This window comes from Branchiostoma floridae, chromosome 19 (assembly GCF_000003815.2).
Source record: "Branchiostoma floridae strain S238N-H82 chromosome 19, Bfl_VNyyK, whole genome shotgun sequence".
Taxonomy (NCBI): Eukaryota; Metazoa; Chordata; class Leptocardii; order Amphioxiformes; family Branchiostomatidae; genus Branchiostoma; species Branchiostoma floridae.
The window spans coordinates 2,131,628-2,142,317 of NC_049997.1; the positions used below are offsets into that span (position 1 = coordinate 2,131,628).

The window sequence follows — 10,690 nt, forward strand, 5'->3', positions numbered from 1 at the left end:
CCCAGGACACATATAAGGCGATTGGAGAGTACAGAATTAATTATATCTCAAACTCACCTTTCCGATATTCGTATTGGCTTCTTTGTTGCCAATGTTAGCAAGTGCAGCGCGTGGTCTGCCTGTCGCCATCTTGTTCTTGGCCATGAGGGCTTTGCCGGCCAAAATATTCTCATTCTGGCTCTGAAAAGTAAAGAAAAGAAAGTAAATATTAGATGCCTACACATGCAAAACGCGGAATGAAGACCCACTATGAAGGTGATACAATTTCACAAGCTATTTGGGATTCGCAATTTTGGTATTTAAATTTCAAAACCTCCCTGGTAGAAATGCCGTTGCGCCAAGACAAAGTTTGCTGCAGTTCAAAATAGTTTCGACCATCTGCTAGTAAATAATAGTAGCCGTAGTTTGCAATAGATAGATCTTTCAACAATTAAAATTACGCGATGAAAAGTGACTATATATGCGTAAAAATCGTTCGACGATGCGATAATATGCTCAACAAACCACGCCAAAGCATTTTTATGAAGACAAAGACTGAGTGAAGCTCACCGTGGCAGCAGAAGCGGAGCGGGTCCTCAAAGCCATTTTCTCCAAAAATAAGTACAGCTGGGAACTGAGAAGCGGTGGACGGCTTCGATATGCTCTTGAGTGAAGTTCCTTGTGAAAAACGAACGAATCGCAGGTAAAACTCTGCAAAACTGACGACCAAACAATCGGGAAACGCAGCCAAACTTGCAACTGTGTGCTTGTCTGTGAGCAGCGCTTTTCAAATGCTTCATAAACCACGCGCTGAGCTGTCATTGGCCAGAAATGTTAGCCACTCGGAGCTCCCATTGGACGCAGTTGACCCTTAAAATGCGTTTTCATGGCAACAGGACAAAGGTTAATTTTTTGGGAGAATAAAATGTTAAAAGTTACTGCTGATATATAAAAAAAGGACAAAAAGATTATTTGTAAAGCATAATTATTTTTATCTTTAACTTAAATGCTCCGAAAGAACATTCCGTATCTTGTTGGTGTCAAAGGTCAACAAGGTATTTTAAAATGGCGGCGTCTTTCCAAATTTGGGCTGCTGAGTTGGTGTGTTTTGTTTGATTTTGGCGGGTGTTTTATTCATAAAAAAGTTTGCTGTTAGAATAGTGCTAGTGTGCATTCATTGCAGCTTTATTTGGAAGATCAACCCTCTTAAAGGTTTGGACAATCCCTTTTATTCTACCGACTAGGGTAGTAAACTATTTGAAGTTTAAAACTTTGTGTCAATAAGCTCTAACGTTACCACCTAGGGAGAAGCAACACTTGTTGCCGTGCCCAATAGATCTGTTATTTTCAGTGATAACTGCAAAAAAAAGCATGTACATACCGGTCTATTACACTAAGAAGGTCAAAATAGACTATATATGCATGTTTAATACTTAATTTTTGACGACATTTACAAATTTTGATCATGATAAAAATTAGATATGAACATTTGTAATGTGACAGGCACATATGGAGAATATAGGCATGATGATAAAAGAAAATGAATGAATGTATCGTATTGTATGATATCTTTCCAGGTTTAGCCATGACTTCACGGGTGTCGTTGACAAGATCGCCATGTGGCAAGGCAGCGTGTCTGGGATGTGCCGATCACACAGTCCATCACCGAGATACGCCAACCAGACGGCCGGTCAAGCCCAGGATGTTTCTGTGCAATGAGAAGAACTGCAACAAACAGTTTTCCTCCATGGACAAGCTGGGGGCTCATCTGAGGGTTCACAACAAACCCAGCGTCTTCTACCCGTGAGTACAGTGAATTCGCACATGTTCACGAGGATTCTATTCACCAGGTCAAGGAGCTTTCATCAGCTCCTTGATTTCACAGTAGAGGGGGAACGGAGTAACACATATTCACTTTGTAAAAATAAAACCATGGCAAACATTTCAACTTTTACGTTATGACCCGAAAGTTCATTTGTCTGTACTTTGCTGTCTCCAGATGCTGTTGTTCTGTTCCTTGATAAAGTTTTGCTCTATCGGACATGTCTCCCTGGACAAACAAAAAAATTTGAACTTCATATCATTTTTGTTAGGTTGTCAACAGTGCCAAAGGGCTGTCACAGAATCAGGATGAAGCCATTCACTTCTCAGAAATATGAGCTCAAGATTTCCTTTACTCTATGTGCTGAGCAATACCCTGTCTCCTAGTCCTAGATTCTTGTCTCCTTTGGCACTCTTCACAGAGCTTTGCTTCATGAAAGAAAATTGATGGGACAAGCTGAAATTTAGAGCTGCATAGAGTGAAGTGCATCTGACTTAAGTGGCCATGGGGCATATTGGTGACAACTTGTATTGTAAATACATGTACATAGTGTTTCCTTCCCACTTAACCAGGTACTGCACTTTGGGACTGTGTAGCACAGTTGTAGTTTGTTTACCTCGGAACCGAGAGGTTGCGGGTTCAAACCCGACTGCCGTGCCACCGATCTTGTGCCCTTAGGAAAGGCACTTTACACGGCTTTCCTCACTTTACTCGGGTGTAAATGAGTACCTAGCTTCGGCTAGGGCTTCGTGTATGGGGAGAGAGCCACACCCCATGCACGTTAAAGAACCCCCACATGTGCAATGGTGCGGTGTGCGTTGGTGCAAATCCTTCTGTCGGAAGTTGGTGATTCACTTCAAATCACCTGTATGGAGGCCTGGCGAACCTCTGTCTCGTATCAGTCACATGGTGATTTACATCATTCACCCGGACGGGTGTGTCACCCCGCAAGGGGCGGTATAACCCGGTACCCAGTGTATTGGTACCCACCCCTAATTGGAACCAGAATGTTTTCAGAGGCATTTCCAAGGCCATGAAGGAACGTGGCTTCAGCAAGACATTGGAATGTCGGACGACTCGGACCATTACCAACTCGGCCCAGTCAACTCGGCCCATCTGCCGGGACAACTCGGACCATCGCCCTTGGTCAACTCGGACCATCGCCCTTGGTCAACTCGGACCATTATTGGAGACAGAAATTAGACACAAACACACACACGCACAATAATAATTTTCGATATACATCGAGCTTTAATCATCGGTTGTGTTCAATTTAATCCAACTGTGTTTTTTTTTCCACAGGTAACGAGTAGAACTGGTGCTACTCCTAACTCGACAACGTCAAAAAAGACGGTGTGAGCCGGTCGGCAAAAATATCTACTAAGTATTTCGAGCTTAGTTAACGGCAAATACTACTCTACAAAGCGATCTTAGTTTAAACGGCAAAGAGTACCAAAATCATACTGATGAACACACTATTGGGCAAACTAAGTATATACACGTACAAGTTGAGCCATTTTTACATTCACATATTATTTCGCTGTCTTCGTATACATCGTCGCATGCGGTCGGCAAAAATATCTACAAAGTATTTCGAGCTTATAAGCTTAGTTAACGGCAAATACTACTCTACAAAGCGAGATTAGTTAACGGCAAAGACTACCAAAATTATAGTAATGAACACATGAAACTATTGGGCAAACTATCTAAGTATATACACGTACAAGTTGAACCATTTTTACATTCACATATTTCCTGTCTTCGTACACATCGTCGCATGCGGTCGGCAAAAATATCTACTGTACAAAGTATTTCGAGCTTATAAGCTTAGTTGACGGCAAATACTACTCTACAAAGCGAGATTAGTTAACGGCAAAGGCTACCAAAATTATAGTAATGAACACATGAAGCGATTGGGCAAACTATCTAAAGTATATACACGTACAAGTTGAGCCAGGAATCACAAACATAAACAAAGGAAAACATGGCGTCTCCGATGGGGGCAAGCTATCCCATGAACCACTGCGAAACGGCGGGAACTAACGAAGTTAGGAAACGGCGGGAATTTTGAATATATTTTTTCCTTTCACGAAACTTGGGCGGGAACTTTGAATGCGTTGAATAGTGTTTTCTACAGTGTTAAATAGTGTTGTCTCGTGCTGATTGTGCTAACAAGTGTGACTTACTGACGGTCGTCGGAGGTCAGGCGGATGTGGCGGATGGTCGGGCCATAGATTCGGGCACACACCTCGAGCAGCTCCCTTGCCGTGTAGAAGTCGTCGTCGAACCGCTCCCATGCTGTGAAGATCTTGCCCTGGAGATTCTTGTATTTCTGCCTCTGATGACTGCGGAGGCGCCCCTCGCACACCATGCGGACCTGGGCTTTCACGATGAGGCTCTCCCTGTGCAGCAGGTCCACCAGCAGATAGAAGGGTAGCTTGGCCTTCCTTGCCTTCATGTTGAGCCTTCTATGCCACCCTTCTACATCGTTGTTCGTTCGCACAGACTGCATGTAGACGCTCCAGCGACGTGGAGTGAAGATGGTACTGTTGAGCCAGGTCTGCCTCACGTATTCAGCCAGGCTGGTCAGCTCTCCTGCTGATTTCCTCGTCAGTTCTTCCAGTGCTGCGGGAATGCTGGCGGCTGGCAAGAAGGGGAGTGCCATGAGTTGTCTAACCCAGGCATGGACGCGCTGGTCCCTCCGGTACGCCGTCTGCAGCCCATGCTCCTGCACTTTCTTCCATACCGCCTGACACCAGTGAAACACACACCCCTTGAACCGTACATCAGGAAACACAAGTGCAAACGCCTGCCATGCTGCTACCTCAAAGTCCATCACGCACTCCTCTAGTTCGATCTCATCCGGCAGTGCGTTTCGCAGTTCCTGGAGTACGGCTTCGTAGTCCTTCCTGCGCTTGCCGGACATGAAGGCGAAGGCGAGGGGTACTTGTTTGACGTCTTCTCCGCGCCTGATGAACGCGTGCACTGAGAATAACTGATAGAAAGGAGCACGTACAACCTTAAACGTAGAGTCCACATACCAACGTTTGGCTTCTGCGAGGCGCTCAATCTGGTACGGGGTAGCGAGGAGGATGTGCCTGTTCTTAGCTCCCGTTCTCGGTGACGTCACCTCGATGTCCTCAACCAGGAAGTCCTCTGGGATGTGCCCGATGTCAAGTTCGAAGTCCAAATCTTGAGGTTCGTCCGGTCGAAGCTTGGACTTGGCCCGATTGACTTGTCGGATGAGGGCTGCATGGCTCGGTAGACCTGGGTTGTCTGCGTTGGCTACAATCACCTCGTCCACGAGGTTCGATGCCGGTTCGAAGATCTGTTGTGGGGCCTTCGTTCTGATGTCTACAGTGATTCTAGCACGGAGTTCTGCGTCCTGATTGGCTGGATGTATGTGATCCGGCAGGCCCGGTTCGAACACATCTCCTTTCTGTATCACGGTTGCAGGACAGTCGGTGGTTTTGTTTCTCACGGCGCATCGCCAGTGCACGCTGGTCTGGGTATCCCTCTTGAACGTGTAGGTATACCCATCACTGCTAATCAGCTTGCCCTTGCCCCTTTGCGTGGATGCGGGGATCAAGGTGAAGGTAGTAGCCGGGTTGTCGTTGACGTACGGGTCTTCGTCGAATGTCACGTCGTCAGGATGCCGCTGTGGTAGCTCCTGAACGTCTTCGACATCAGACACAGTTCCGTGACTGAAGTCTGACAGACCGTTTACGTCCTCTTCATCTTCGGACTCAGACTGACTGTACATGTCGTCATCTTCGGGCTCGGACTCAGACTGACTGTACATGTCGTCATCTTCGGGCTGAAGCTGAGAACAGTCGTTGCACCTCCAAGCCGCCAGCTCTTCATTGGCCTCCCCTCGATTCATGCGTCGGTAGCTCTCTCTGGAGATACCTAGGAGAAACAGAAAACAATGGATTATTAATATTGCATCTATAAGATAAGGTCCGGAAATCAAACTAGGTAAGCGATGTTTTAGCTAGTACAAATGCAGAGAAGAGCTTGCCATACTATCAAGGGTAGCAACTATACTGGATATTCATATATGATATATGATATAGAACACAGACTTTAATTATCTGTTATCTGTATTAGTTATAATCAATCAATTAACTAGAATAACCCATAACTTAACTGCCTAAATTGAAATAAAGCAAAATTTTCTCTTACCTGTCTGACAAGCACGATGCTGCCACTTCTCGCAATCACACTGTAGTGCCTCCTGTCTCCGACGAACCGCTTTCCTGCATACTACACAAGTAACCATGACTGCCGCTCTCGGGTGTAAACTGGATGACAACTAGACTGGTTTGCCATAACATATCTGTTTTATAGCCCAACATGTTGTCTAACAAAAAGCCGCGGTCTCTATTCAAAATCACGTTGATTGCCTTAGCGCCGGCGGTTTGGGACGTCAAAAACTTCAAAGTCAACAGCTAGAAGTTGTCTGACAAAAAGCCGCGGTCTCTAAAAGTCTATTCAAAATCACGTCGATTGCCTAAGCGCCGGCGGTTTGGGACAAAGTCAACAGCTAGAAGTTGTCTGACAAAAAGCCGCGGTCTCTAAAAGTCTATTCAAAATCGTGTTGATTGCATAAGCGCCGGCGGTTTGGGACGTCAAAAACCTCAAAGTCACAGTTAGACATTGTAGGACAGAGACACATTTACAAAGTGTCAAATAAACATATATTCAAAGTTCCCGCCGTTTGCTAACTTACCGCAGTGATCCGTGGGATAGCTTGCCCCTGGCGGAGACGCCATGTTTTCCTTTGTTTTTGTTTGGGATTTCTTTAACCAAATCATGCATCAACGATACTAGCTCCAAGCTCAGAACTTGTGAATAAGAAGACAGTTTGGTCAACCATATGTTTCTTTTGTTCTCGGTGCCATTCGCTGCTATTTCATTTGTGTAAGTGACAAGGGGTAGATATTTTTACTTAGTAAGATATTTTTGCCGACCGGCTCACGCCGTCATTTTTGACGTTGTTGAGTTAGGAGTAGCACCAGTTCTACTCATTACCCGTGGAAAAAAATGAACACAGTTGGATTAAATTGAACACAACCGATGATTAAAGCTCGATGTACATTGTATATCGAAAATTATTATTGTGCGTTTGTGTCTAATTTCTGTCTCCAATAATGGTCCGAGTTGACCAAGGGCGATGGTCCGAGTTGACTAAGGGGGTGGTCCGACTTGTCCATGGGATGGTCCGACTTGTCCCAGCAGATGGGCCGAGTTGACCAGATTTCCAGTGGGCCGAGTTGGAAATGGTCCGAGTCGTCCTGCTTCCCAAGACATTGCTTCATTTCCAATCAAAGACCAATAATCTGATGCAGAAGAACAGGATTTTGCAGGATAACAACAACCTCAGTGAGTCAGAGGTCACATTACCATGCATTACCATGCCCTTTTCAACGAACTGAAATGGTTTGCCCGTGGGAACAAGTTTGCATTGTGAATGCAAGATGCAAATCATTTGCTATCAGGTCAAACAGATAAAACCGTTTGGATTTTTGCATCATGTACAGGACCCAACATGCAAAATTTGTTGGCTCTTACAGTGTTCAAAAACCAGTTACCCTGTGGTTCCATATTACCTTGTTGCAAAATCTTAAGACTACTTTGAAAGGTCAGAAAACCAAGGACATCTTGTATGACCCTGGAACTCCACCAAATAGGTTGTAAATAACTTGTCATATCAATCATAAAAGTGTAATTGTAATGCACTGTGCAAATGTTCACATGTTTTCCAATACCATTGTCTCTTAGAAGCACAGTTTTCATTTCAAAACCATTCATACAACTGTAAGTTTCCTACAGTAAAGTTGTCTTCATGCTATTGACCTTCGTGTCATCTTGTGACAGCCAGGGGCACTGCAGCTATTGTTGTTTCTTGTGAATCTGTACTTGCTGCCCTTGGGTTGCCAATGTAAACTCGCCTCACCCATTTTTTTTATCAATACATAGCACAACAGTAAAAAAATCTTTCTTATTCCTTAAAAAATTGATACTGTTTTCTTCCAAGGCACTTGGACCAATCAGAATAGGATGCAATAACAAAGTAGCCTGCCCTAGGGCACATGACTAATGGATTTTTAAAAAAGTCTCAAAGTCTCAACAAGTACATACTGTATGCACTTTTTGTTTTGTATATGGCATCCTATCCTGATGCGAATAGAGAAAAATAAAGAATTAGCTTAACAGACAAGGTAGCTTTCTTTTGAAAATATAGACAGGATAGAGGTGTTGTGAGAAGGAGCATAATGCCACAGAGACTCCTAGTAAAACAAGCAAAATAACTGAAAAAAGGGAAAAGACAACAAAAGGAAGTGTTGATTAGCTCTTGTCTTGTCACATCCTTTGTTCTTCCCAGCAGTTTGTCACCTTGTGGTAACATAGCTTGGGTGTGAACATAGTTATCTTTTTATTATTATTGTAAACTCAGGAGTACATGCTAATTTATTGATTAATCTGCGTTTCTGTTATATCTTATCTGACCCTTACCTCTTCCCTCATGACCTCAATGAAAAACGGCAAATTACAGTTTTCATGAAGAAAAATTCAAACAAACAAACAATTTTGTGATGTAGTAGGTCTATTAAAAGCTATTGTGTCCCATTTGACTCATTTGACTCAGGTGAAAATGAGGACGTAGCTTCCACTAGTGATGAATTTTCAATGGTACATGTACGATCATATGTGAAGCACTAGAAAGGCCGACATTTGCTTGAGAGCAAATACAGCATATTTCAGCCATCTTCCTCATGCAACAATAGGCCTTGAGGTCGTTGACCCCTTTGGCCATTGGAAAATGACCCAAAAAATTCCCAAATATATCATTTTAAAGTGTTCCATGCCAAAAATTATACATGGGTCATTTGGATAAATATCTAGAGCACCCCTTTACCAAATTTTGGGTCATTTGGTTGTAAAACGAGGGAACAGGAGCCAAAAATGTCCAATTTTTGTCTAAATATGGCCATAAAAATGCAATATTGAGCATTATGTTGTACTGTATGGAAAAACTGTTATTGAATTCATGCGCACAAAATTGAAGGGCACTTGTATACCAAATTTCAGGTCATTTGGTTGTAAAACGAGGGTACAGGAGGCAAAAATGTGCTTTTTTTGTCAAAAAATGGCCAAAAATCGCAAAATTAAGCATTTTGTTGTACCGTATACCAAAACTGCTATTAAATCTGGGTGGGCATATGATCAGGGCACCTCTGTACCAAATTTCATGTCATTCGGCTGTAATACCAGGGTACAGGAGCCCAAAATATACATAAAAATTGACAAAAACCTCAATAAAATCATTTCAAAGGCAGATATGAAAAAAATGAAAAAAACACCTAAGGGTATTGGCTTACTCTACCTTTGTGCCAAATTTCAAGTCAATCGGTTAAAAAACGGCGGAGTTGATTCGATTTGAAGATTTGGCAGGAGAAAGAAAGAAAGAAAGAAGAAAGAAAGAAACATTACGAATACAATATATTTCACCATACCTATGGTATGGCTGAAATATAATTACACCTCGAGCATGTTAAACTTGATGTGTGATCACACGTATGCTTGAGTTGTTGCTTTACATGACAGTGCAGCTTGTGAACTGGAGTGTTACGCCTTTAGGCACTTTACCTGTCATATGACCAAAGAAAAAATATTTCAGTGCACATACTAGTACAATGTACCTCCAAATTTATAACTGACTTAGCATGCGATCACATGCGTACTATATATTCAAGTCCATACGAGGTTCGTATGAAAATTGTCAATATGCTGCTGTACATCTGTATGCCCAAAATTTGGATTCTATTGGAATAACTCAAATCATACATCACAGACGTGTGACCGCCCCCTTACATTGGTAAATGGATATAAAGTCTAGTACTAGTATTCTACCATTGTCTGCAGTTGTTCTACTGGCTGCTAGGGGGCATGCCATGATGCTGTCCTTTTGATACATCTATCAACAGTGATGTGCAGAAGGGAAAACACCTATTTGGGAATGGTGTCGTTAAACTGTCATATGCATCTTTTCTTTTCTCTTTCTCTGTTTTCTCAGGTGTCCAAAGTGTACGTTTAAATGCAGTTCGCAGAAGAAGCTAGAATTTCACATCCATAACAAGCATGTCTTAGACCACGGGAAGTGGAAAGGTGCAAGTAAGTATCATGTATGGAGTCCAGGATCTTATAGCACTTTAGCTATGAATTCCCTATAGCCAATTTTTAACTAAATATGATGAAGTGATGAACTTAATTGCACAGCAGTTGCACAGGCCTTTTGCAATTTCTATGCAATAAATCTCTTTCAGGTGCAAAGTATGACAAATTTTGGCAGCAAATTTCTTCATAACAGTTAAAAAAATTGTCTAAACATAGCACAAAACGATGAATGTAATGTTTTTGATCTTTTGTGTCTACAAAATAGATAAATAGATAAGACAAATATTGTTTCACTTTTAATGTTGTCTGCTTAGATAAGTATGATCCATAAGATCAAGGGAACTGTCCCTTGAAATTTATTGTTGTTGCATATTTTGTGTCATGTATTGCTATTGCTGTTCCTGACATTCCTGCAGGCAATGCCAAAAGAAAACCCTCTGCTCTCATTCTGTGGCATCATGTTGGTAACAGGTAGGTATACAAACAACCTGCAACATCTTTTGGGTTAATGTTTTGATTTGGCAAATCTTTGGTAGGTAAGGCCTCATCAATGTAATTAATTGGTTCTCAAAATTGCCCACACCTATTTTTTTCAAAAAATAACAAAACAGGAAGAAAAAAAATCACCACATCTTCTCTTTGGAAACTTTCACCATGAAATTTCTATATATGAAGCCATTCAATGATTTTCCACAGCAAAAATTGGCC

General features: G+C 42.4%; 2 protein-coding genes and 1 long non-coding RNA gene across 4 annotated transcripts; 1 reads left to right on the forward strand and 2 right to left on the reverse strand.

The window, feature by feature from the left end:
• Positions 1-58: 58 nt before the first annotated feature.
• Positions 59-777, reverse strand: LOC118406835. The gene is made up of 2 exons (XR_004830086.1): positions 550-777; positions 59-180 (listed from the first exon to the last, which is right to left on the reverse strand). It is a non-coding gene; the product is annotated as an uncharacterized LOC118406835 (long non-coding RNA).
• Positions 778-998: 221 nt separating this feature from the next.
• Positions 999-10,652, forward strand: LOC118406833 (zinc finger protein 414-like). Of its 2 annotated transcripts, none has more exons than XM_035807187.1 (4): positions 999-1,191; positions 1,557-1,782; positions 9,882-9,979; positions 10,399-10,501. In XM_035807187.1, exons 2-4 carry the CDS (start codon positions 1,565-1,567, stop codon positions 10,455-10,457), a joined length of 375 nt encoding a protein of 124 aa, XP_035663080.1. In that variant the 5' UTR covers positions 999-1,191; positions 1,557-1,564; the 3' UTR covers positions 10,458-10,501. The 2 variants fall into 2 exon arrangements, with proteins under 2 accessions (XP_035663080.1, XP_035663081.1); XM_035807188.1 differs by having other exon boundaries at positions 1,001-1,080; positions 10,399-10,652.
• Positions 3,030-6,767, reverse strand: LOC118406832. Its single transcript, XM_035807186.1, has 2 exons — positions 5,987-6,767; positions 3,030-5,710 (listed from the first exon to the last, which is right to left on the reverse strand). Exons 1-2 carry the CDS (start codon positions 6,081-6,083, stop codon positions 3,984-3,986), a joined length of 1,824 nt encoding a protein of 607 aa, XP_035663079.1. The 5' UTR covers positions 6,084-6,767; the 3' UTR covers positions 3,030-3,983.
• Positions 10,653-10,690: the final 38 nt, after the last annotated feature.